The 26,746-nt window shown below is 37.4% G+C and overlaps 1 protein-coding gene across 1 annotated transcript; it reads right to left on the reverse strand.

Annotated features, from left to right (window-relative positions):
• Positions 1–833: 833 nt before the first annotated feature.
• Positions 834–25,734, reverse strand: LOC139702936 (cytochrome P450 3A9-like). The gene is made up of 13 exons (XM_071605608.1): positions 25,664–25,734; positions 23,723–23,816; positions 22,647–22,699; positions 21,016–21,115; positions 18,786–18,899; positions 18,434–18,522; positions 17,603–17,751; positions 10,830–10,957; positions 9,176–9,242; positions 5,516–5,676; positions 3,987–4,213; positions 1,512–1,674; positions 834–929 (listed from the first exon to the last, which is right to left on the reverse strand). Exons 1-13 carry the CDS (start codon positions 25,732–25,734, stop codon positions 834–836), a joined length of 1,512 nt encoding a protein of 503 aa, XP_071461709.1.
• Positions 25,735–26,746: the final 1,012 nt, after the last annotated feature.

A 26,746-nucleotide genomic window follows, 5' to 3' on the forward strand; every position in this document is an offset into this window, starting at 1 on the left:
AATTAAATAAATGAATAAAGGCTGCACCATTAGGAGTTGAAGATGGACTACAAATATGTTTCTTGCTTTCCAGAATCAATAAGGGAGATAGGGTGGGAATATGAAATCTAAACTAGAGATACAGTAATAACTACCTCAGTAGAGTGTTACAAATTATGTGCTTCAAAAATTGCAGAAGGACACTATGAATATACTTTTCCAACAATGCAAAAAATCACAGTGGGTTAACTGTATCTATCTTACTATTTAATTTGAATTTCTGAAAAAGCTCCATGTATTCAGTGATTGTGATGATCAAAAGATTGAGCTTTGACTTTCACTGATTCAGTACTATATATCCCCTTAAATGGGCATAGAGGCTTCAGATAAATTTTATAAGGATATGTTTATTGACTTTCTCATTATAAAACTTATCACAGCATATTTCAAAGAACGCATCATATATCAATGTCACTACAAAAGCCACCACAACCACCCTCATTTTCCTTAAAAATTGTTGACAAATTTGGTGATAATTATTGATTCTCTGATCAGAGCTCAAGAGGAGCTGCCAGGACTAACTGGCAGTGAGAGGAGAGAGACCATTAGACCCAGAAAGGGTGAGTCTTTACATCTGGCACTGAGGTGGGCACCTCCTTTCCATCACAAAATAGATAATACTCTGCAAAGACCTTGAGCAAGCTCAGCAAAGGTCCAGCATCTCTTATCATTCATCAATTGAGGAATATAGAGTCAATCTTCATTTTGAGTTTTCTTCACAAAATACATTTTTGTTCTCTGATGTTATGGGTCCCAGGCTCTGAGGATAACAATGCACAAATCCTTAGGGAAGTTCAGGCTCCCCTTATTGTTACATCTCTACACACAGCCTTCAGAATAATGGGCTTTTGAGGTTGAAGAAGTCCTTGTTCGGCTAATTTCAGGGGAATCTGTAACATATAGACAAGCATTTGGAGAAGCAATGAATGAAACACCAGGAACCAAAACAGCAAAGTAGAGAAGATACATTATGCCCAGAAATGCTCCACAAACATAAAACTACTTTTAGTATCATGTACTTTGAATTCATCCTACTCATTCTCTAAGGTGTGTCATGATTGGATAGTAAAATTATTCATTTATCTGAAAAATTATTTCATAAACATTTATCCTGTACAAGGCCTGAGACAGGGAGGTTCTATAGGTTCCGGTGAGGAGATCTTCTCTCAAACATCAGAACCCTGTGGTCACCACACCTCACGACTGTGCACAGGGTCTCTCCAGGAGACTTGGAGATGAATTTACACTGTGCTCAAGTTCACTGTCCACACACTTTGGTCTTCATAAAGCCATAGACTTAGAGCCCCCATGGTGATGAACTCTAAAAATCTCAAAGATGGTGCAAAAGTGACTCACTGGACTATAAATCTAATAATTTAATGATGAATAAGCATATATTTTTCTGTGACTAGGCCCCTCTGTTTGGAAAAACATCTTGAAATAAAACATTATTTATATGAAAATCTACTGACCTGGGTTTCCTTACAAGTTTGGAAGGAGAAGTTCTGCATTACTTTGACAAGAGCAACTTTCATGTTCATGAGAGCAAACCTCATGCCAATGCAGTTTCGAGGGCCATTTCCAAAGGGCATGTATATGTACGGATCAATGCTGTCCTTGTTTTTCTTACTGAACCTGGTTCCACAATAGATGACAAGTCAACAAAACATTAAAACCACAACAGTTACTTGTTTCAGTTGTGCCTTAGACACCCACAAGCAGTGGTGTAAAAGATGATTTCTGGGCTGGTCATTGAAATCCAGCTGTGGTTTTGCTATGAGAATTGTTAAGCTATGGAGTTTTTCCACCTTTCTCCCCCTTAGCCTATAGGAGTTTCTCCACCTTTTTCCCCCTTAGCCTATAGGATCTTTGGGTCTTTTTGAGATGAGATAAATGCTATTTCAAAGGAAATCATGGTAAATTGAGACAGTAAAGGAAACTAAACACACATAAAATATAAGGAGTATAAGAGTGAATACATAAAATGAAATGAGACAGTGGTTATGTAGGTTATGGCACATGCTATAAAATTTGAAAACACAGACACACACACACACACACACACACACACATGCATACACACAGAGTCATGGTGCCATATCTGAGGAGAATTAGTTTTAGCATCGGAATAAACAAAATCCTGCATGATCAAGTCTCTTATAAAAACAATGGGGAACTACTTGTATAACCTATGCACATCCTGAAATATATTTTAAATCATCTCTGGATTGCTTATAATAACTAATAATATTTAAATACTACATAAATACTTATTGTATTAGACTGTTTAGGGGAAACTGACAAGAATAAAAGTTTATTTAATAAGTTGAAATTATAGATGCAAAAACCATACATACAGGGTGAGCACAGTGGCACACGCCTGTAATCCCAGTGACTTGGGAGACGGAGACAGTAGGATCCCAAGTTCAAAGACAGCTTCAGCAATTTAGCGAGGCATTAAACAACTCAAACCCTGTCTCTAATAAAATACAAAATAGGGCTATGGATGTGGCTCAGTGGTCGACTGCCCATGAGTTCAATTACTGGTACCACCCCAAAAATCATACATACAGAAGTTGAATGCATATATTATCAAGTGCTAACAAAAATCAAATAAAATATCATACAATCTAATTTTGCAAAAATATCTATATATACATAGAAATATGTTTATGAGAACATGATCATATTATTAATTCATGATTATTTAAAGAATTTAACAAACTAAAACGTTTATTCTCAGCAAAAGAAATAATTTGTGAGGTGAATAAAGAGCCTACAGCTTGGGTAGAACATCAATCTCTAGGGTATATAAAGAACTCAAAAGCGAAGCACCAAAAAAAAAAAAATAACCTAATCAATAAATGGGGCAAGAACCTTAACAGACACTTCTCAGAAGAGGATATACAATCAATCAACAAATATATGAGAAATGCAAATCAAAACTACTCTAAGATATAATCTCACTCCAGTCAGAATGGCAGCTATTATGAAGACAACAATAAGAGTTGGCAAGGATGTAGGGAAAAAAGTACACTCATACATTGCTTGTGGGACTGTAAATTGGTGCAGCCAATATGGAAAGCAGTATGGAGATTCCTTGGAAATCTGGGAATGGAACCATCATTTGACCCAGCTATTCCTCTCCTCGGTTTATACCCAAAAGACTTAAAAACAGCATGCTACAGGGACACAGCCACATCAATGTTTATAGCAGCACAATTCACAATAAACTGTGAAGCTAATCTAGATGCCCTTCAGTAGATGAATGGATTTAAAAATGTGGCATATATACACAATGGAATTTTACTCAGCATTAAAAGAGAATAAAATCATGGCCATTTGCAAAGTAAATGGATGGTGTTGGAGAAGATAATGCTAAGTGAAGTTAGCCAATTCCAAAAAAACAAATGCCAAATGTTTTCTCTGATATAAGGAAGCTGACTCATAGTGGGGTAGGAACGGGGAGCATGGGAGGAACAGATGAACTCTAGATAGAGCAGAGGGTGGAAGGGTAAGGGAGGGGGCAGGGGGTTAGCATGGGTGGTGGAATGTGATGAACATCATTATCCAAAGTACATGTATGAAGACACAAATTGGTGTCAACATACTTTATATACAAACAGAGTTATGAGAAATTGTGTTATATATGTGTAATAAGAATTGTAATGCATTCTGTTGTCATTTATTTTTTTAAAAATCAACTAAAATTTTTAAAAAAAGAATTCAGGATAGTGAATGGACATAGCATTCGTTTTGTTCCTTGTCACAAATTCATATCATTTTGCAAGAAAATGTTATATTTATAACAGGAAAACTGCTTAAAATACAAAGACATATATAAAAATGATTACATAGCTACCTGTATGTCATCTATGATAAGAAATACAAGGACATGCTTGGACAACCCTAGCCCAGGGCGGTTCCCTTTCCCAGAGGCCCTGTACCTTTCAGGGCGGAACTCCTCAGGCTCTGGCCAGTACTGTGGGTCTCGATGAAGAACATAGTTTGGCATCATCACCACTGTTCCCTTCCTAATGGGCACTCCATTGATTTCAACATCTTTCTTACAGACCCTCTCAAGTCTGCCAGCAATTGGGAACAACCTGAGAGTTTCATTCACCACCATGTCCAGGTACTCCATCTGTAACACGGTATCATAGGTAGCAGGTGCCTGAAGAGAAAAAAAGAGATTTTTTGAAATTCATGTTTAGAACTAACTTTAAACACAATCTGCGTAGTTTTATTAAAGTGTTAGGAGGTCTCAAGAATAACAGAATGGTGAAGGAGAGTAGTACTTACAATTGCCTAAGCATTATAATAACAATCATGTCCATTTGACAACCATGTCCATGGCCCATTGAGAAGTACAGAGTAGTTATGTACATAAGAGACCTTTGGGACAATCCCAAATTCAGTGTGTAATATCCTCAGCATCATCATGTACTACTTTTTCTCATGTGAGGAAAAGTAACTAATAGAATATGACAATTACACTCAGGTAAAATATGTGAAAGTCACTGTAACCTTTCACTACAAAAATCATGTCTATTTCAAGGAAATAGAACATAGAAAAGAGGAAATAACCCATTATACATCCGGTTTTTTCTTGAATAATCCTGCTTTGAATATATATATACACACACACACTATATCATGTAAAAAATGTTGGGAAAAATGGTAACTTCTACCCTAATACCACCAAAAGAAGGCTAAGATTGGATGGCACCATGTCACACAGTTTCAGTTCCAGAAAACGTTCTAAGGAGAACAGGAAGCCACTCTCAGCCCGACCCTCTGTTGCTGGACCCGTCTTCGGGTTGTTCTTCAGGGCTTCATTGTGATCTCTGAAGAAGCTTTGTGCCCACTTCACTCCAAACCAGCCATGCCAGCCCCAGAGACCAGGTGTCTTGATATCTGATAGACTCCCTGTTTAGGCAGAGGTGTGAGGACAGCAGGCACAACATGTGGCTAATGCCTGGTGTGACATTGGAGAGGACACAAGGTAGAAGTAAAGTGTTTGGCTCAGGAGCCAGAAAACCTGACTCATCCCTTGGCAGCTTCTCTCTAATACATGACTAGAGTGTGAAGATGTGTGAAGCAGAGCAGAGTTGGCCTGCCCACCAAGCCCAGGCTCACTCAGCAGACAGCCAGGAAGGAGCTCATGCCACAGCTCAGCAGAGCCAATGATCTGGACACTTGAGTGACACATGCTTACACTTCCTAGGTATCATCATGGTAACTGGTAATGGGTACAACTGAAATTTCACTCTTAAAAATTCCTTGTAGTTTTGGAAATAGCATTTTCTCCAAAATACTGTTTTCTCCTTCATTTGTCTCTTCAGATCTTTTCCAAACAGAGCTGGTGAAAAGAATCAGTGACTATATTTTGGACAAAGCCTCCTAGGAAGTGAAAAGGAGGGAGTCTTGCTGAGGCTCCGCCTCTCTCCTCCCTCTCCAGGTACCATCTTCTCACCTTATTGGGCAAAGCCGCATCAATCTCCTGCTGCAGTTTGGTCTGGGCATCAGGATGGGTGGCCAGTTCATACAAAATGAAGGAAAGAGCACTGCTAGTGGTCTCATAGCCAGCAAAAATGAAGATAATTGATTGGGCCACAAGCTCCAGGTCAGACAGGGCTAATGGAAGAGGAAACACAATTCAGGTAAATCCAGCAAATCACAACATCAGGGTTTGGATTAATAGAAATCACATTAAAACCCACAATCACCAGGCAGGACCATGGAAAAGCAGTTCAGGGTCATTCTCAGAGTGGTTTTCCCTCTCGTGTTTATCTGATAGAGGAGACAATGGAAAACTTTTTTTAATCCAGTTTTCCTGAGGTCTGTACCACACTTGGACTTGGCTTCTAGCTGTGCCATTCTCAGCACCACCAAAGATAGGTAATTTCAAGAGACACCATTTCTATCTAAGATACACAGTATGATCAATATGTCCCTTAAATTTTGTGTAAGTAAAAAAGGGGATGATATTCTCATCCAGGAAAATTTTAAATTATTCTAGGTAACATATAGCTTGAAACACTGATTTGATTGTTTATAATACTAAGGTTTCAGTGTGTGGTCAACTGAAGAATCTTTCATCTAAGCATGTTGGAGGAAATGTAAGGAAATATTGGGCAGCAAAGAGACTGTTGCTACTCAAAGCCTGGTCCATGGACAAGCAGCATCAACAGCATTTGGGAAATTATTAGAAACACAGAATCTCAAACCCACCCTACAACTACCAAGTCAAAATGTGAACTTCCATGAAATGTGATGATTCTTGTGCATATCTTCCCTTGAGAAGTAGGGCTCATGCCAGTGAGAGGCATCAGGTAATAGAAGACCTGGGGCACCTGTCTTCAAAATGGATGATCTCAGAATACACAGAAACTACACAGTAACACACAATGTTATAAGAGTAGTCACTGACACTGATATAATGAATGTCATTAAAGTAGCAAAAGAAAACTGTCAATAGAGAAACAGTAAACATGACACGTGGGGAAAAAGTTGGGTGTATTTTAGTAAAACACAACACTATTCAGACACGAGTGAATGTCACCTTCCCTAGAACATGCCCTCTCTCTGCTCTACTTCATGCACACCAAACAGCTCTTCTCATAGAAGCTGACCTCCGTCTTGATTTTTCTCTTGACAGAAGCTAAGCACAATCATGAAATTAACTCATGTATCTTGGAATGCATCAGGACTTTTAGATACCTGGGGCCCTGAAATAAACATGGTCCCTATGCCAAACATGCAATTTGGGATAAAAAAATAATACACAAAACAAGTGTTTGAAAGGTCTACAGAGTTCAGATTTACTGATGTTTTTTCCTATGATGTTTTTCTATGATGATGCCTTGGGAACATCTAATTATGAAATCTTTTATCCCAATGAGTTTGAACCCCATGAAATAGGACTAAAGTCAAGGTTTGGGCCAGGTGCAGTGGCACACACCTGTAATCCCAGTGGGAGGATAAGGCAAGAGGATCACAAGTCCAAAGCTAACTTCAGCAAGGTGCTATACAACTCAACAAGACCCTATCTCTAAATAAAATGTGAAGTAGGGCTGGAAATGTGGCTCAGTGGTTGAGTGCCCCTGAGTTCAATCCCTGATACCCCACTCCCCAACGCCAAAAAAAGGTCAAGGTTTGAAGCTTGGATGTTTGCATTCGTAGCTACCAGCCATATGTGAATGTTTAAATTTTAATTAATTAAAAATCAATACACTTCAGTTCCTCGGTGGCACTAGCCACATGTCAAATAGACTGTTTCCATCATCACAGAAAGCTGAATAGAACTGGGTAGATACATATAGGATAGATGGATGGATGGTGATTTTCTATGATAATGTTATGGGAACATTTAATTATCAAATCTTTTATCCCAGTGAGTATGAACCCCATGAAATAGGACTATAAAGTCAAGGTTTGGGCCAGGTGCAGTGGCACACACAGGTAATCCCTATGGGAGGCTGAGGAGTGGATCACGAGTTCAAAGCCAATCTCAGCAACAGCGAGGCACTATGCAACACAATGAGACCCCCGTCTCTAAATAAAATACAAAGTAGGGCTGAGGATGTGGCTCAGTGGTTGAGTGCCCCTGAGTTTAATTCCTGGTAACCCTGTCCCCTGCACCAAAAAAATAAGTCAAGGTTTGGATCTCAGATGTTTGCATTCATAGGTACTAGCCACGTGTGGGTGTTTAAATTAAGTCAATACACTTCAGTTCCTCAGTGGCACTAACTACATATCAAGTGCTCAGTAGGCACATGTGTTTGGTGGTTATTTTATTGATGAGTTAAATTATAGACTGTTTCCTTCATCATAGAAAGCTAAATAGAACTGGGTAATACCTACAGGATAGATGGATATATGAATGGATAGATAGATAGATAGATAGATAGGTAGATAGATAGATAGATAACATGTACATGTGAACATAAAAATATGTACACTGGGGCTGGGGTTGTGGCTAGTGGTAGAGAACTCACCTAGCACATGTGAGGCACTGGGTTTGGTCCTCAGCACTACATAAAAATAAAGGTATTGTGTGTACCTACAACTAAAAAATAAATTTTTTTAAAAAAAAATGCATACACTGGCAGGCTGTAGTAAGCCCAGTCCTCATCTCTAGAATTAATTGCTCAACATTCAGGAATTTTTTCAGATGGTTGTCAAGGCACTGGGTACCATGAATTAGAACTGCAATGGGAGTATTTGTGTATTACAGAAATAAGCTGTAAATTAGGGAAAAAATTTTGAAGGAGAGAGAAAAATAGTTTATATCATTGGATGGGAGTAGATACAGAAATATTTCTTTCCTCTACTCCATGTAGAAGTATTTCATGTTAAAAATCTTGTCTGCTGAAAGTATCTAAAAGCAAAAATCCACAAGATGATCACAAATTTTGATTTCTAAATTCCATTAATTGCAAAAACAGAAACAAAGCTGTCAGGAGAAACAGAGCAGAAACCTGTAATATCTTAAATCAGAAAGCAAAAAAACACTTGGAAAATAAATAAAAAGGGCACAGAATACACTGTATGCTACTATAATGTGGATACATGTCATAGAATGTACAAGACCAAGAGCAAACCCTAAGGAAATCTGTGAATTTTGAATGATAGAAGTGTGTCAATACAGGTTCCTGAACTGTGATAAATATAACTCTCTGGTGGTGGATATTAAGAGTGAAGCATGACACATGGAGAATCTCTATGTTTTCAGTTCAATATTGCTATGGCCAGAATAAACAGAAGCTACTTTTAAAACAATCATTAAAAAGGTGACAAGAATAATAGAGGACTCAGGAGCTTACATGAAAGGGATTCCAGTGGACAAATATGGGAGAAATTGAGCATCAAAATAAAAATAGTAAGAAAATAAGTTGAATAAAAATACCATGCTGGTAAAAGAAATATTTGTTTATATCAGCTTCAACATTTGAACATGGTTTTAGATGTGTTTCTCTAGGAAGTTCCTCAGGCTACTGTATATAATATCCAAGCATGGCCTTTCTGCAACTTGGTAGAAATGCTCTTCTTCCTCGAGAATCTCCTGCACATTTCCAGAACACACTTCCCTCTGAGTTTCCCCATCAGTAGATGAGATAACAACCTTGTTTACCTTTATGAGACTCCACATCTTTGGAATTCTGAGAATTTATCATAAGCTGAAGAAAATCCACCCGATACTAGAAACAGAGAGATTTCAAAGATAGAAGGTTAATTATGAAGTCAGAAAAAAATTAAGAGTGCAGAACTTATCTTCCCTTCTGAGACTATGACTTCTTTAAATTCAGAAGTCTAGCTGGAGTTTCCTAAGTCATCAGTGAAGAAAAGCATCCATCTATAAACTTTGGTGAGTAGGACATTTCCCTGAGTGAAAACAGGCTATGGTGTCCAACAGCTACTGGTCTTTGCTCTCCCTGCTTGTGAGCTTCTGTGGATTCTGAACACAGCCTCCTGGCCAGAGAGTGGCAAGCTTTGTCTCCTGTTACATTTGTTTGCTCAGGGAAGAGTCCTGGACTGCAATATTTTGTTTCACTGCCTTAATTCTTCACCAAAGATGCCACAGATTAATCTCCTGCCATTTTTAGAGCTCATCATCAGATTTTGGGCAAGCTTCTTGAAAGATCCCACCATGCTTGAAGCTATGAACTTTGTCCTGACACCTGGAGGGCCCTTCCTGGCTCCCTGGCCTGCACACATCCTTGTGCTGGGCTTCATACATGAGACAAAACCTTCACCTAAAGAACCCATGCCTGCTCCATGAGGGGCCAGACACTACCAGCTACCCTGAGGATGCCTTCTGTGGAGAGTTTTGTAAAGTGAGAGGTTTGGAAATGCAATGATTCTTTGCCAATATAAAATCTGATGAAATTAAAGCATCAAAAAAATAATTTTTATGTTGAAATTTTATCTATTGAAGAAAAGGGATATGATAAAATGTTTTTCTTCTATTAAAAAATCATTTCAACTGATATATAAAACATTAAGCTGTACATATTAACTAGGTAACCTGATTACTTTGATATATGTATATTCTGTTTGATGTTTATGTCAGTTTAAATACATCTTTAATTGCATTTATCATTTCCTGATGATGGATGTTTTCAAAATCTATTTGGCTCAATTAATAGGAACAATTTTAAAATAGTGCAGCAATAAACATGGGAGTACATATCTCTCTTTGACATTCTGATTTCACTTCCTGTGGCTAGATACCCAGTATTGAGATTGCTGGATCATACGGTGGGTCTGTATTTGATTTCTGAGGGCCCTCCACACAGTTTTCCATAAAGGCTGTCCTAATTTACATTCTATTCAACAATGTACAAGGACTCCTTTTTAGAGTACTTGGGACTTTTTCTATCAGCAATATTTATGCCTTGACAAACTAAATTCCAAGCCCATCATTTAACTGTAAATGCTTTCTCTTTGGTTCACTATTTTTTCAGTATTTGGAATATAGAATTTTATTTATTTAAGTCTTTTTATTGGTTCTTTTTAGTTATATGAGAGTAGAGTCCACTTTGACATAATTATAAAAAGCATGGAATACATCTTACACTAATTCAGTTCCCTCTCTGATTCATTCTTGTATCTCAATTACCAGATGCTAAATTCTTTATTCTCTCCAAATGGAAACCCTATACTATTCTCAACCAAGAGTTCTTCACCCACCTTTTAAAAATATACAAAGAAGCATGGAAGTCATTCACCCATAGCAAATAAGTTATCGAAAATGAACCTCCTCTGTAGCCACCACCAGATTTTACCTGTTGTTTCTCTTGGAGGCGACTTTCTTTCATTCTGTTTACAGCTTTCTTAAAAAAATTTGTGACATCCTTTGGAAACATAGAGATATTCATTGCCTCAAAAATTGGAGTAAGGAATGGAAATATTGCTGCAGGAGAAAGAAAAAACAAAGGACACTTCAGTGAAAAATGTAAAATTTACCTGGAGCAATTACATCTTTTCTACCAATCAGAAAAGTGGAAGTCATAAGGGTACCTAAAGAGGAACTGTTCCTTCTGAGACTGCTGATTGGGCTCCAGGCCACTGGCTGAGCAAGAGGATGTCATATATAGGGCCACCATCATAGTAGTGAGATCAGTGGCCCCTTCTGCCTCTGTGGCGTGACCAAAGGAGAAAGATGAAAACCCTGACCCCTTTCCCCTTCATGTACTGGAATAGAGTGTCTTTGGATAAAACTAGGCTTCAGTCTGAGGCTGCAGTTAATCATGCTCTTCAAGAAAGAGTAGTCAGGATGGGACCAACAGAGCATGTGTTCCTCAAGCACCACAGGAGGAATCCAGAAGGCATAATTAGAAAGAAAATTGGGAAACTCAAAGTATGGGCAAATTGATCAATATACACCTAAATAAACACTGGATGAAAGAAGAAATATAGTGAAAGAAATAAAGTATTGAAAGGGAAAAAAGGAGGCATAATATATCAAACTTGTGGAATGGAGAAAAAGCCATCATTGTGCAGAGGGAAATTCTTATCTATTACATAAAATAAAGAGCACAAATGAATGATCAAATTTTATACAATAAATCATGAAAAAAGAAGAGCAAATTAAACTTAAAGGAAGAAAATATTAAGGACCAAAGTGGAAACTAATCAAATAAAAAAATAAAATCAATAGAAGTAATTAGTGAAAACAAATGCAATTCTTTGGAAAAAAACATAACAAAATTGGCAAAATAATAGCTACACTGACCAGAAATAGAAAGGCTACAGTTACTAGCATTCAAAATAAAAACTAGGGAAATACGTAGAAAGAAATATAAAGACATTGTAACAATCAGATTATCGCAACAATTAACAAATTACATAAACGAAATGGACAAATTCCTAAAAAGACACAAAAAACAGAAACTGACACAAAAAGTAATACAAAATATATATTTACATACATCAGGTGATGAGACTAAATTAGAAACTAAGAACTTTTGTACAAAGTGAAGCTCAGGTCCAGATGTTTCATGGACATTTCTACCAAACATTAAAAGAACTAATACCGATTCTTTACCTCTTTACAAACATTCATAGAAATATCTAGTATTTTTTAAATATAGAGTACAGTGAACACTTGTAAAAGATTGTAAAATACACATATTAACCTAATCCTAAGACTTAACACAAAGATAACACAGGAGAACTACAAACTGACATATCTTATAATTATGGATGCAAAATCTCAACAGAATATTAGCAAATGGAATAATTTGTTGTTCTCTACCTCCACCTCTCTCTCTCTCTCTCTCTGTTTCCCACTTATCTGTCTCCCAAAGTCTCTTTCTCTCTTTTCTCCTGCTACTAGCCAACATCTTTTGATTTCTCTTTTATGTTTCCTAAGATCTAATAACTCTATATCCTCATCTCCTACCTCCTTAACATCTCATCCTAACCCCTCCCCCAAGTTCTCTCTTTGTCCACCATTATAAACTGTAGATCCTTTTGCAACCTACCTCTACATTGTTGATAATAATTAAACTCACCATTTCTGTCTATTGTGACAAAACTGTAAACATCTCAATAGAAGCTATTTGGTTTAATTAAGCCTGCATATTGTTTGCATTGGGATATGTTAATATTGATCTCTTCCTTAAAGGAGAGGTAATGGAATCCTTCAGGGACACTATAAATCTATTGATAAAAACTCTAATACATTGTATCTACACTGCTAAAGGGAAAGACACACAAACAATATGAAAAAACAAGGGAAGAAAGTGCCCCAAACAAACCAAGATACATTACTAGAACCAATGGCCAGCACAGCAGAAGAGATGTCCAAGAAGGAGTTCAGGATGTATGTAATTAAAATGTTCTGTGAATTAAAGGATGATATAAAAGCAAACACAGGTAACAAAAGGTCATTTCAATAAAGAGCTACACAGGCAAACACAGGAAGCAAAAGATTACTTCAATAAGGAGATAGAGATTCTACAAAAAAGAAAAAAAGGAAAAGAAATCCTTGAAATGAAGAAAACGATAAAGCAAATTAAAAACTCAATAGAAATCATCACAAACATACTAGATCACTTGAAAGATAGGACCTCAGACAATAAAGACAAAATATATAATCTTGAAAGTAAAGTTGACCACACAGTGAAGATGATAAGAAACCATGAGCAGAACATTCATGAATTATGGAATAACATGAACAGGCCAAATGTGAGAATTATTGACAAAGAGGAAGGCATAGAGTTCCAAAACAAAGGAATGAACAATTTATCTAATGAAATAATATCAGTATCTTTTCCAAACGTGAATAATGAATTGGAAAATCAAAAGGCTTATAGGACACCAAGTGTACAAAATCACAACAGATCTACAAGGGGAATAACAATGAAAATGCCTAACATACAGAATAAGGAAAGAAATTTAAAAGCCACAAGAGAAAGGAATCAGATTACATATAGGAGGAAATCAATTAGTATCTCTGCAGATTTCTAAACCCAGACCTTCAAAGCTAGAGGGTCCAGGAACAATATATACCAAACTCTGAAAGAAAATGGATGCCAATAAAGAATCCTATATCCAGCAAAATTAAGCTTTAGATTTCATGATAAAATTAAAACCTTCCATGATAAACAAAAATTAAAAGAATTTACAACTAGAAAGTCTGGACTAGAGAACATCATTAGCAAAATATTCCATGAAGAAAAAATGAAAAACAACAATGAAAATCAGCAAATGGAGGAAATACACTAAAGGAAAAGCCAATCAAAGGAGAAACCAAGTCAAGTTAAAAACCAAAAATAAAGCAAAATGACTGGAAATATGAACCATATTTCCCTGAATGTTAATGGTCTAAACTCATCAATCAAAAGACATAGACTGGCAGATTGGATTTTTTACAAAACCAACAATATGCTGCCTTCAAGAGACTTATCTCATAGGAAAAGACATCCACAAACTGAAGGTGAAAGGTTGGGAATAAATATACCACTCACATGAACTTTGTAAACAAGCACAGGTTTCCATCCTCATATCAAATAAAGTAGACATCAAGCCAAAGTTAATCAAAAGGAATAAGGAAGGACATTTCATACTGCTTAAAAAAAACATTCATCAACAAGAAATAACAATTATAAATACTTATGCCCCAAACAATGAATTATGGGATAACATGAAAAGGCCAAATGGAAAGGCCATCTACATTCATCAAACTCTTCTCAATTTCAAGAGTAAAATGGACCACAATACAATAATACTGGGTGACTTTAACACACCTTATTCACCACTGGATAGATCTTCCAAACAAAGAAACTATAGAACTCAATAATACAATCAATAACTTAGATTTAACAGACACATAGAAAACATTTCATCCATCAATGAGTGAATACACTTTCTTCTCAGCAGCACATGGATCCTCCTCTAAAATAGACCATATATTATGCCACAAAGCAACTCTTAGCAAATACAAAGAGAGATACTATCCTGCATGCCATCAGATTAAAATGGAATGAAATTAGAAATTAATGATAAATGAAAAATAGAAGCTACTCCAACACCTGGAGACTAAATAGTATGCTACTGACTGAGCAAGAGATAGCAGAAAACATCAGAGAGGAGATTAAAAAATTCTTAGAGGTAAAAGAGAACACTGATACAACATATTGAAATCTCTGGGACACTATGAAGGCACTACTAAGAGAAAAGTTCATTGCATGGAGTTCATTCCTTAAAAGAAGAAAAAGTCAATAAATAAAGGACCTAACATTACATCTCAAAGCCCCCCCCCCAAAAAAGAACAATCAACACCAAAAATAGTAGAAGACAGGAAATAATTAAAATCAGAGCTGAAATCAATGACTGAAACAAAAGAAACAATTGAAAAAATTGTCAAATCAAAAAGCTGGTTCTTTGAAAAACTAAACAAAATTTATAAACCCTTAGCCACACGAATAAAGAGAGAGAAAACTTAATTAATAAAATTTGTGATAATGATGGAAATATCATGATGGACACATCTGAAATACAGAAGATAATTAGAAGCTATTTTGAAAATTTATACTCCAATTAAATAGAAAATATCAAAGACAATGACAAATTTCTAGAGTCATGATCTACCCAAACTGAATCAAAATAATATACACAAATTAAACACATCAATTTCAAGCAAGGAAATAGAAGACACCATCTAAAGCCTACATACAAAGAAGAGCTCTGACCAGACAGATTTTCATAAGACCTTCAAACAAGACCTAATACCAATACTCCTCAAATTATTCCATGAAATAGCAAAAGAGGGAACACTTCCAAACTCATTCTATAAAGCCAGTACCACCCTGATCCCTAAACCAGCCAAACACACATCAACAAAAGAAAATTTCAGACGAATATCTTTAATGAACATAGATGCAAAATGTCTCAATTAAATTCTGGCAAATCCATACTACAAAAGTGTTATACACATTTAATGCAATCCCTATTAAAATCCCAATGATGTTCTTCAAGAAATAGAAAAGGCAATCATAAAATTTATTTAGAAAAATAAGAGACCCAGAATAGCTATCACATCACTATAACAGACCTTAAACTATACCACAGAGCTATAGTAACAAAAACAGCATGGTATCTGCACCAAAATAGACTTGTTGACCAATGGTACAGAATAGAGGACACAGAGACAAACACACATGAATATCATACTAGACAAAGGTGCCAAAAACATTCACTGGGGAAAAGAGCCTATTCAACAAATGGTGCTGGCAAAACTGGAAATCCATATTGTCCCCAAAACAGACATGTAGAACAATAGTAAAGAACAGAAGATACAGAGACAAACCTACACAAAATCAGTTTCTCATACTAGACAAAAGTGCCAAAAACATTCACTGGAAAAAAAACCTCTTCAACAATGATTCTGGGAAAACTCAAAATCCATAAGTAGCAAAATGAAATTAAGTCCCTATCTCTCACCATACACAAAACTTAAGTCACAGTGAATCAAGGACCTAGGAATTAGGCCAGGGACACTGCACCTAATAGAAGAAAAAGTAGACTCAGACTTTCATTATGTCAGATTAGACTCTGACTTCCTTAACAAGACTCCTAAAGGGCAAGAAATAAAATCAAGAAACAATAAATGGGGTGGATTCAAACTGAAAAGTTTCTTATCAACAAAAGCAACAATCAATAAGGTGAAGAGAGAGCCTAAAGAATGGAAGCAATTTTTTACAACATGCACATCATATAGAGCACTAATCTCCAGGATATATAAAGAATTCAAAAAACTTAACACAAAAAAAAACTGCACAACAAATAACCCTATCAATAAATGGGCTAAGGAATTGAACAGACATTTCTCAGAAGAAGATATACAATTGATCAACAAATATATGAAAAAAAATGTTCAACATCTCTAGTAATTAGAGAAATGCAAATCAAAACTACTCTAAGATTTCATTTCACTCCAGTCAGAATGGCAGTTATGAAGAATACAAACAAAAATATATGTTGGTGAGAATTTGCGGGGGAAGGCACTTACATTGCTGGTGTGCCTGTAAATTGGTGCAATCACTTTGGAAAGCAGTATGGAGATTCCTCAGAGAACTTGGAATGGAACCACCATTTGACCCAGCTATCTCACTTCTCTGTTTATACCCAAAGGACTTAAAATCAGCATACTACATTGATGCAGCCACATCAATGTTTATAGCAGCTCAATTCACAATAACTAAACTGCAGAACCAACCTAGATGCCCATCAACAGATGAATGGATAAAGAAAATGTGGTTCATATATACAATGAAATCTTATTCAGCATTAAAAGAGAATAAAATCATGGAATTTTTCAGATAAATGGATGGAGTTGGAGAATATCATGCTAAGTGAAGTAAGCCAATCCCAAAACAACAAAAGCCAAATATTTTCTCTCATAAGTGGATGCTGATCCCTAATGGGTGGGAGGGTCATCTGAGGAATGAAGGATGTTTGGATAGGGCAAGGGAAACGGAGGGGGGATGAGTGTAGGAAAGATGGTGGAATAAGATGGACATCATTACCCTAGGAACATGTATGATGACACAAATGCTGTGAATCTACTTCATGTACAAGTACAGAAGTGAAAATTTGTGCTCCATTTGTGTTTTATGTAGTGAGATGCATTCTGCTGTCATGTATAATTCATTAGAACAAATAAATAAATAATTTCATTCAAAAAAGAAATGAAGTACTCAGATGATTCAGGATGGAAGAATTTGAAAACACAATGATAAATGAAAGAAGTCAGATATGCAAAGCCACATACTGTGGGATTCATTAATAGACAATTCACAGTATCAGCAAATCTATAGAGTCAGAAAAAAGATCCATGGTTGCTTAGGCTTGGGGAATAGAGAGTTGATAATGAAATGGTAGCCTGCTTCTGAGTTGACAAATGGTCACTAGTGATGGCTGAGTATATCTTTGTACTGAAAACCATATAATTGTATAAATTAAGTGGGGTAATTAAAAGGTATGTTAATTATGTATCAATAATAATCATTTGAATAGAGAGAGGGAACAAATAACATGGTAGTCCACATACTTATTGAGAGGAGCAAAGGGTCAAAGAAATCAAATTTTAAGAGCTTCTTGACTTTCTCCACAAAGGGATCTTGTGGGTTGTTCAGGGAATCGATGTTCACTCCAAATGATGTAGCAGTGATCACATCCATGCTGTAGGCCCCAAAGATGCTGAATAGAGAAAGACATGGAAAGTTAAAATCAGTGCCTCTTCCCAATCCTTCCACTACACATGCAGCAAGAAGTAGGAGTAAGTTCACATACCCAGGCAAGACAAGCAATGAGCCACACACTGTCACAGTTATCTGCTGGACTATGAGTCCATGATCCCTTCATACTGACTATGAGACCTTTATGAGTTGCAAATAAGGTACTTCCCTTGTGCCAGGACTGATGGGGACAGTGAGGTGAGTTAGACTCACCTCTGAACTCAAGAAGCTCACCCACACAGGAATCAGATCCATAATCAGACACACTACAGTAGCACAAATAGAATGTGGATGATGACAGTTGTGTACAAACTGAGCTTCAGCAGGACAAGGGTAGAATAACTGAGTCTTCCTATAGGGCTCAAAAAAGGTGACCTGGACAGTACTTTGTCTTCTAGTATATCGAAAGTCATAAATAGCAGCCAAACAAACCTTGATGGATACAAGAGAGATCCTTTCTCCCCCAGTTGCCCTGTCTCCTCCTGGGAGTAGCACCTTCTTGGATGAACAGTTAGAGTTGTGACTCCAAACTCTTGCTTTGTCTGCTCATTGCACTAGCTCAACATTTGGAATTCAGTTCAGTGGCAGGCAGTTGGAGGGGCTCCTGGTGGAGCTTGGAATGCCGGAGCTGCCCTGCTACTTACTCTTTCAAGTTGATAAACTTGCCCTTCTCTGATTCCAGTCTCATGTTTTTCACCAACATATCTCCATACTGGTTAATGATGGGGAACATCTAAGCACAAAACACAAGATCACCCATAGTTCAGTGAGGAGACTCAGTCCCCAAGGCTATGGTTTTCCCAGGATGAAGAAGTATGAGACATTTATAATGAATTTTACTATATCTCTTCTAAAATATAAAGACAAAAGAACATTTTTAGTAAGTTCAAATTCAGAGGACTATCCCTTGGAAAGGGACTGTGATCTATATCACTTTCTACCCACACCCAGATTTATTCTTTAAGTTTCCAGTGAAAAGCCCTCCTATTTTATTACCTCCTTGAGTTTTCCACTGGTGAAGGTTGGAGACAGCAGTGTTCTTATTCTCTTCCATTCTTCATCCTCAGACAAAGAGATGGCTTTTTTCATAAATCCCACTGGACCAAAATCCTAGAGCCCAGAGGAAAAGAGATTTTGTCCTACATAAATTTGGAGGTCTCAACAGTGGCAAAAGTTTGTTAAACAAGCATGATTTACTTAAAAAAATGTTTAGTGACTGCCTACTAGGTAGCTAGACCTATGTCAGACACTCATCAGTATTTATTCCAAGTGCCTAGCCTCCTGTGAGTTTGGAAGAGACACCCAGGCACCTCACACCATTTTTGGACTTTATATTGCAACCTTTGTTTAGATGTAAAATTCCCCTTGGTTTGAAGCTTTTTCCAGGGGAATAGACTGGAAGAAGACCTAAGAAGACCTAGTACAACCTCCAGGGCTATGCAGAGCAGAAATGGGTTGGTGACAGATATCAGGTGTTCTTGGTCAACTGTATGTTACCTAAGATCAATTGTGTCTTTACATGAATTTACAGCATAAGTATCTTGATAAAGGGGTGCTTAGATACAATAATTTTTAAAATAATAATATTTGAAACTTAAAGGATTTGGAATATAAGTGTAATACAGGAAAAACACAAGTTATTAATGGAAGTTCTTCCAATATTTTCTACAAGGACCGAGGGGGAAAGGAAGATAATTCTATTTTTCACCTGGGTGCTAGCCCACCAAAGCAAAACCCTTGAAATTTAGTTCCATCATCTAAAATACATTTTTGTATTAAAATGTATGCTTCCAGCCAGGCACAGTGGTGCATGCCTGTAATCCCAGCAGCTCGGTAGTCTGAGATAGGATGACCGCAAGTTCAAAGCCAGCCTTGGCAACGGTGTTACTTACTATTTCAAGTTGATAAACTTGAGTAAATAAGTAATGGTGAGGTGTTAAGCAATTCATTCACTGTAAAAATTTAGGAGGTTAGGAACAGAGGGAAGTTTCTTCAACTTGACAAAGAGATTCTACAAAAATCCATTTTCTGCTAACAGTATACTTACTTGTGGCAAACTGAATGCTTTCTCTCAAGCATCAGGAATAATTCTACAATGTATGCTCAGTCATATACAGAAAGACAAGTAAAAACGTTCATCTGAGTGCAGATTAGTGATTTGGACATGTTGGGAAGTAAATAGAGGCTGGATTTGGGCAGTGTGGAATATATGTATGTATTGAACATATTATCATACATTAATCAAAGTTTTTTAAAAATTTTTTGTGATGCTGGGAATTGAACCCCAGACTTTGTGCCTGCGAGGCAAGCACTCTACCAACTGAGCTAGACCCAGCACCCAAAGTTTTTAAAAAGTGAAGATAGAGATTGTATGGCAATACACACACACACACATCAGCCTCATCTAAAATTGGGGTAAACTTTGGAAGTTTAAGTCTATATCCTTCAAAAGAAATGTTCACTCTCCTGGCTCTTATTCAACCCCACACTGGAACTCCCAGCTGATGTCAGAGGAAAAGAAAAACAAATAAATAAAAGGCATACAAATAGGACTTTACCTATTTGTAGGTGCAAACATTGACCAATGTGGTCAACACACAAGAAACCAGGCACATTTCTAAGGTTAACGAAGAACTGGTGAAAACACATTAAAAACACAATCTAAATCTACACAAATGTAGGAATGTGATACATTTGCACAGAGCTGCACACTCATACATATAGACACACAAAACAGGAAAAATGAAAATAAAAAGCCTAGATTGTATCAATTTCCTGTTACTATAGAAATAGGAACTTAATAAATGTATAGTCATGTAAGAAATTATCTTTGGGTAAAACATAATAAATTATACATGCAACTGCCTGGTAATGTTTTTGGCAAGGAATGCCCTCTGAATTTATAAATATCTCAGGATAAAATTTGAGTTAATAAATAAATAAATAAATGTTACTTTGGGTTAGACGAAGGGGAACAAAGGGAAGGGTGAGGGGATTGTAATAGGAAAGACTGTAGAATGAATCAGACATAACTTTCCTATGTTCATATATGAATACACAACCAGAGAAACTCAACATTATGTCCAAACACAGGATTGGGAAGTTGTAGGTCATGTACGTATAATATGTCAAAATACATTCTAGTGTCATGTATAACTGGAAAGAATAAATTAAAAACTTAAAAATAACTAAATAAATGTTAAAATGTTAAAAAGTAAATGCTTACCCGTCGGTTAGTGAAGGCAGAATAACATTCTTTGATGAGCACTGTTTTGATAATGCTTGGCTCCGTAATAACCAAAACAGGCCGTCGACCATCATATATGCTGTGTTAGAAAATACGGCTGATTAAATCTAACAGGCCAGATTCTGCTGCAGAAATCCAAACTTTGATCCTGATGTTACCTATTCTACCTGCCTAGTCCTACAATATATAGCAACATGAAGTTCTCTTGGGGATTCTGACCACAGAAGCCACTGGAGTCTTCATAGCATAAAGGGTAATGTACGTAAAGTAGGTAGGAAGAGAAATGTAGAGACAAAATACACCTCCTAAGAGATCATAATTAGAAATAGCATTGCAACACTTGTTAAATCTAGATGGTGAATATAATAGTATTGCCTACACTACTTTCCATAACTTATTTATTTATTATTTATTGTAATTGTAGGTGGACAGAATGCCTTTATTTATTAATTTTTATATGGTGCTAAGGATCAAACCCAGTGCCTCACATGTGATAGGCAAGTGCTCTGCCACTGAGCTACAGCTGTAGCCCATAGTTTCCATACTTTTCACATCGCAAAATATTGGATTATTCAAAAGGCTATTAGGTTAGTGAAAAAAAATTGAAGGCAGATAGTTGGCTAACTGGTCACAATTACTAAGTTTTGCAAGTGGTAGCTGGAGTGGAGCCTTTGGAGATCCAGCAGGGAATGTTGTGTCACTGAATCACATGGTATCTATGGGCCATGTCAACTGAGCAGAACACTGTGGTCAGCCCTGTGGCTTTCTGTGGATTGATGAGAGAAGATGGAGAAGAAGAGTCAATGTCTTCTACCACTATTTTTAGTGTAGAGCAAAATGATTACACCTCTTCTATGGCTCTCACCAAACCCCCACCAGCTCTGAAAGGGAATAGTTGCTACAATTAGCTGAGGCCACCCTCCAATATAAACCCCGTCAATCCACCAGGGAACTCACTGGTGGAACTACATTCTATGTCTGGTCTTAACGTCAAATGGATGAAGGAGAGAAAGAAATGCTTCCTTGAAAAGTCAACGCTGAAAACTTAAAAATGGCATATGAGCAACAATAATGATGACAATAAAAAAGAAGAAAAGAAGTAAAGGAAATTAAGAAAACTGAGCAGAAGGACTTCCCATCTGCTTCCCAGTACCTCCCAGCCATTGGTTCAAAAGCATATATTAAATCTGAAAATTAAATAAGGGAATTTTGCTTTTAATCATCAATGGAGGAAAAAGATGATGTCATAGACTTATAAGCCCACGATAAAAAAAAAGTTCTCAAATAATACATATTATTATTCAATAAAAGGAGTCAAAAACAAACAAAATGGGGAAGATTGGAATAACCAGACATTGGACATAAAGTAAGGGTAGGAGACTCTGGGTCATCAAAAGCAGGAGAAAAGCCAAAACATGCAACACTCTCAACCTAAATCAGACTATGGAACCCGACTCCTGATGACATGCAGGACCCTTGGCAGGACAAGCCTCCAAGGACTTTGCAGCACAGAGGGTTGTATCCCAAAAGCTCTGGGCTGAGATTGTCCTCACACATTGGGGTGCCACATCATAACAAGTCTACCAAAGAGAAGCTTCCAGAATACTCACCCCCATGTTTTTCCATACTTTTTATAACATTCTGCATCAAAATTAAAAAAGCCCTAGGAAGAAGAACAAAATGAAATTCCATTATTGTTGTAAATGTACTGACATCACATCAAATGACCCAAATCCCATGAAATCAGGCTTGCTGTTCCTAACAGGTGGTTAGAGAGAAGCTCTTACTCAGAGGCTTCTGAGGAGAAAAGAGAAAATATGCAATATTTAAAATGAAATATGTAAAGTCACTTAAATTTTCTCTAAGTATTATACATACTCAACTAATTGCCCTTGTCTATGAATACAACATGCTTGTCTTCTGCAGTATTTCTTCTTCTACTTATGTTGTCTCAGAAATACTGGGACCTTCTGAATTATTACCTCCATGGGTACATGAGGAAACCCAGGGTGAGGAAAAGTGAGTGTTTCCCAGGGCCATCTTTTGTCTCCTCATCCAGAATCATTTTAATTTATCTCATGTCGTCTCTAAAATTCTGGTAGCATTAGGAAGTTAAAGATACCAGCAACCTCTTCTAGCCTAGGAGATTTATGTTGTCACAATCATATTGTTGAGTAAGTAAGTGAGATAGTGAGCAAATAAAAAGTGGACTTGCCTTCCTGTGTCAACCTAGGAAAAGGGGAGATGCTACTTCTCTGCACATAGAACACAGGTAGACACTGGCTCTGAGTTTTCATCATAGAAACTAAGCAATTAATCTTCCTCATTTGTAATATTTTAACTGTGCAAATAAAGCATCCCAGAGGTATGAGTGTATCTTCCTAGAATCTGCACTGAGAAAAAAGAAAACTCTGTGAGAATGCTCTCAGTCTGAACAGAAAGTCCACAGATTACAGTGTGTTTGTGCCAGAGTCCTGAGCTCATCAACAGAAGTGAACCTGACACTATGAGGAGTTGTAAACAGAGCCCCAGGGTAAACCAGACTGTGCTTTGGATGGGGCCCTCACACAGTTTCCGAACCTTAGAAATCTTGAAACTTCTCTCATGGAGCTGAATTTCTACTGATGTAACTAAGCAGGTGTGTGCAACTATAAGAGGCAAAACAGGGAGCTCAAATGATACTCACCCGGCGATAATTAAGAAGAGTTCCAAAAAAGGGCAGAGGTGTTGGCCCTGGAATTCCCAGCTTCTTAAAATATCCATGTGAATAGGTCCCATATCTACAAAGTGGAAGAGAAATCCAGGTCAAGGGATTGTGACTGTGTGTATATAGAGGCTCACGAGTCACTGATTCAAGAATGGGAACAGTGAAGCCAGGGAGGTAACATGTAGGCCATAAATAACAACAAAAACTCCAATGGCCCTAATTACATCTGCTCATCATCTCCTCTCTCACATTCCCTGAGGGACCACAAAAGTCATATTAATTAGCTCAAAGCAGCTAATTCCATCATTAGGCTCCCAATGCTACAGTAAGTAGCTGATATAAGTCCTCCAAACATGAACTTGAAAATTCCTGAGCAATTCAGCCTAGATTGCTTCCAGGTCACCTCATTCGCTGATGTCAGTTTAGGAAGCTGACTTGATACCATCATGTTGGCCCCTCTAGGGGCCTCCGGTGGGGGCTGTCCCCACTCTTGGTCTCCTTCCCTGAGCAGAGAGGAATATTCTCCCAGTTTTTCATAAAACCTCTCTGGATGCCTTTTATTGCATCCCTGGTCCACATTCTCCCTTATTCATCTGCTGTAATAGATTAAGAACACTGTCATACAGGAAACTGTTGAGTAAGAATAACCGGCTGGGCAGGTATATTTAAAGACGTGTGCAACCTACGTCATGGATGTATGTATTAAATTAATATTTCTTCAATTGTTCAAAAAAGATGAGGTCATTTTTAAACAGATTGGTTTTCACAAATACAGAATCCTATTTTGACCTTCAGAAGGAACAAGAGGAACTTACCTCAAAGAAATTGAGCAGAATGAAATTAAAACATTTCCATTAATTTTAAAATGCCACTGGAGGGAAAATTGATGTAACAAAAGCCTGAATATTACCCTTTACTTCAATTGTTACAACCAGGTTTATATTTTCTATTTTCACATCACTATAAAAGTGGATTTAAGATAGAAGTCAAAGGTCTCCTTGGGGCAATGTCTTCTACCCTCAGTCAGAAATAACTGCTCTCTTCACCTGCTCCATTAAACCAGGAATCCCACTATTTTTTAAATATATTTTAGTTGTAGGCAGATACAATACCTTTATTTTATTTATTTATTTATTTTTATGTGATGCTGAGGGTTGAACTCAGTGCCTCACACATGCCAGATGAGCTCTCTGCCACTGAGCTACAACCCCAGACCAGGAATCCCACTATTTAAAGGAATTCTTCTACTAGATTATTTTATTCATGCTCCTGTACTGGAATATCATGGGAAAATGTTTAAAATACAAAATGGGCTTATTAACTTTTGTCTCTTGAGGCTGCCATTAGATTTCAAATCAAGGGAGAAACAAATCTCTACACTGATGCTAACTTAAGGAATAAAAGTTCCAAATTTCTCCCAGGTCTTTGCTCAATAGTTTTATCATTCAGAAGTAACTGCATAATGCAGGGTGGAGCATTTGAGTTTTTGGAGGGAGGACTGTTCCAGGGAAAGGGAAGAGAACAGAGGGAAGAACTGAGTCTGAGCCTGTGGTAGCACCTGGGGTGCACTTGGTGCATTTTATAAATGGTGCTGGAACGTGGGGAGGAGGAGCAGGAACCACCTGTTCCACAGGAGATGAGCCTCCTACACATCTCTTGTAGTGCACATAGAACACAACAGATAAACAATGACACAGAAAGTTGTGTAAACCCCTCTTTACCCCCAGAATTCTGAAAGTTTGCAAAGAGTGCATCACTTTTCAGAAGGTGTCCAGTTGTTTGTAATCCGCCTCTACAGAACTCTAGGTCCAAACTGAGACTCAATCAGAAGTTCATCCCCCAAATCAAATTATGTTACTAAAACTCCTATTCACAGAAATGAGAGATTTGAAGAGGAGAGGAACTGGGACAGTTACTCACAGATAGAGGAGCACCAGGCTGATTCCCAGGAGAACCCAGGTTTCCATGGAAAAGTTTGGGATCAGGTCCATCACTACTTTCCTTCTAAAATTTTCTCCTCTGAGTTTGACTTCCAGCTATGTGAGCTATCTTTTCACAGGAGAAGGTGCCAAGCTTGCGATCTGTGAACAGCTGTGAGTCAGACTGGCATATTTATATGCTGGGAAAGGAGGCGGGGTTGGGTGTACACCCAATAGAAAAAAAACACCTGTGCCCCACCCACTATTGCAGAAGCAAGATGCCCCCTCCACCTTGGCAGTTGGCAGTGAGTCATGAGACATACCTACTTTGATCTTTGAGCTCAGGTTTATAAAAATTAATAAAAACTTTGATCAGTGTTATCATTATGCCCTAAGGCTATTGCTTCTTATCAGAAACTCAAGTGAAACATTGGAATTAAATGTCCTCTAATCAGTTTTCGTCTCCTTGGGTGTTCTCATTACAAAATCCTTTAATTCCACCCAAAAAGATTATATCTAAATAACTATTCATGCTCTTTCCTCTGCTTACAATGCCCTCTTGCTCCATGGAAGACTTTTTAAAAAATATTTTTTCTTTCTTTCTTTCTTTCTTTCCTTATTTATTTCTATGCAGTGCTGGGAATCAAACCCAGGGCCTCACACATGCTAGGCAAGCACTCTACCACTGAGTCCCAGCCCCAGCCCAGAAGACTCTTAATCATCCTTCAAAACCCAGCTCAGTCAAAACTTCATCTGGTAAATGCTTTCAATACCACCTCTTCACAGAACCACTTCCTCCCCTGGACAACTTCTAGTATCCCTGGAACACATTTCTCTTGTTGTTTTTCTCTTTACTCTCCAACAACATTGTTGGATTCCACCTTTGTTTAACTTTCCAGAATGTGAACTTCTCTGCAGCAGGGTCTCTGTACTATCCACTATTATGCACCTAGTCCCTAGGAGAGTTCTTTACAAAGAGCTGGTATCAGAGATGTTTGGTCATTGAATCAGGAGAGATTGCTGGGCCTCTGCAGGTTCTTTCCCTGTGTGTCTTTGCTGACCAATTCATCTTCCTGGTTTATTA

Source organism: Marmota flaviventris, chromosome 19 (assembly GCF_047511675.1).
Source record: "Marmota flaviventris isolate mMarFla1 chromosome 19, mMarFla1.hap1, whole genome shotgun sequence".
In the NCBI taxonomy this organism is placed as follows: Eukaryota; Metazoa; Chordata; class Mammalia; order Rodentia; family Sciuridae; genus Marmota; species Marmota flaviventris.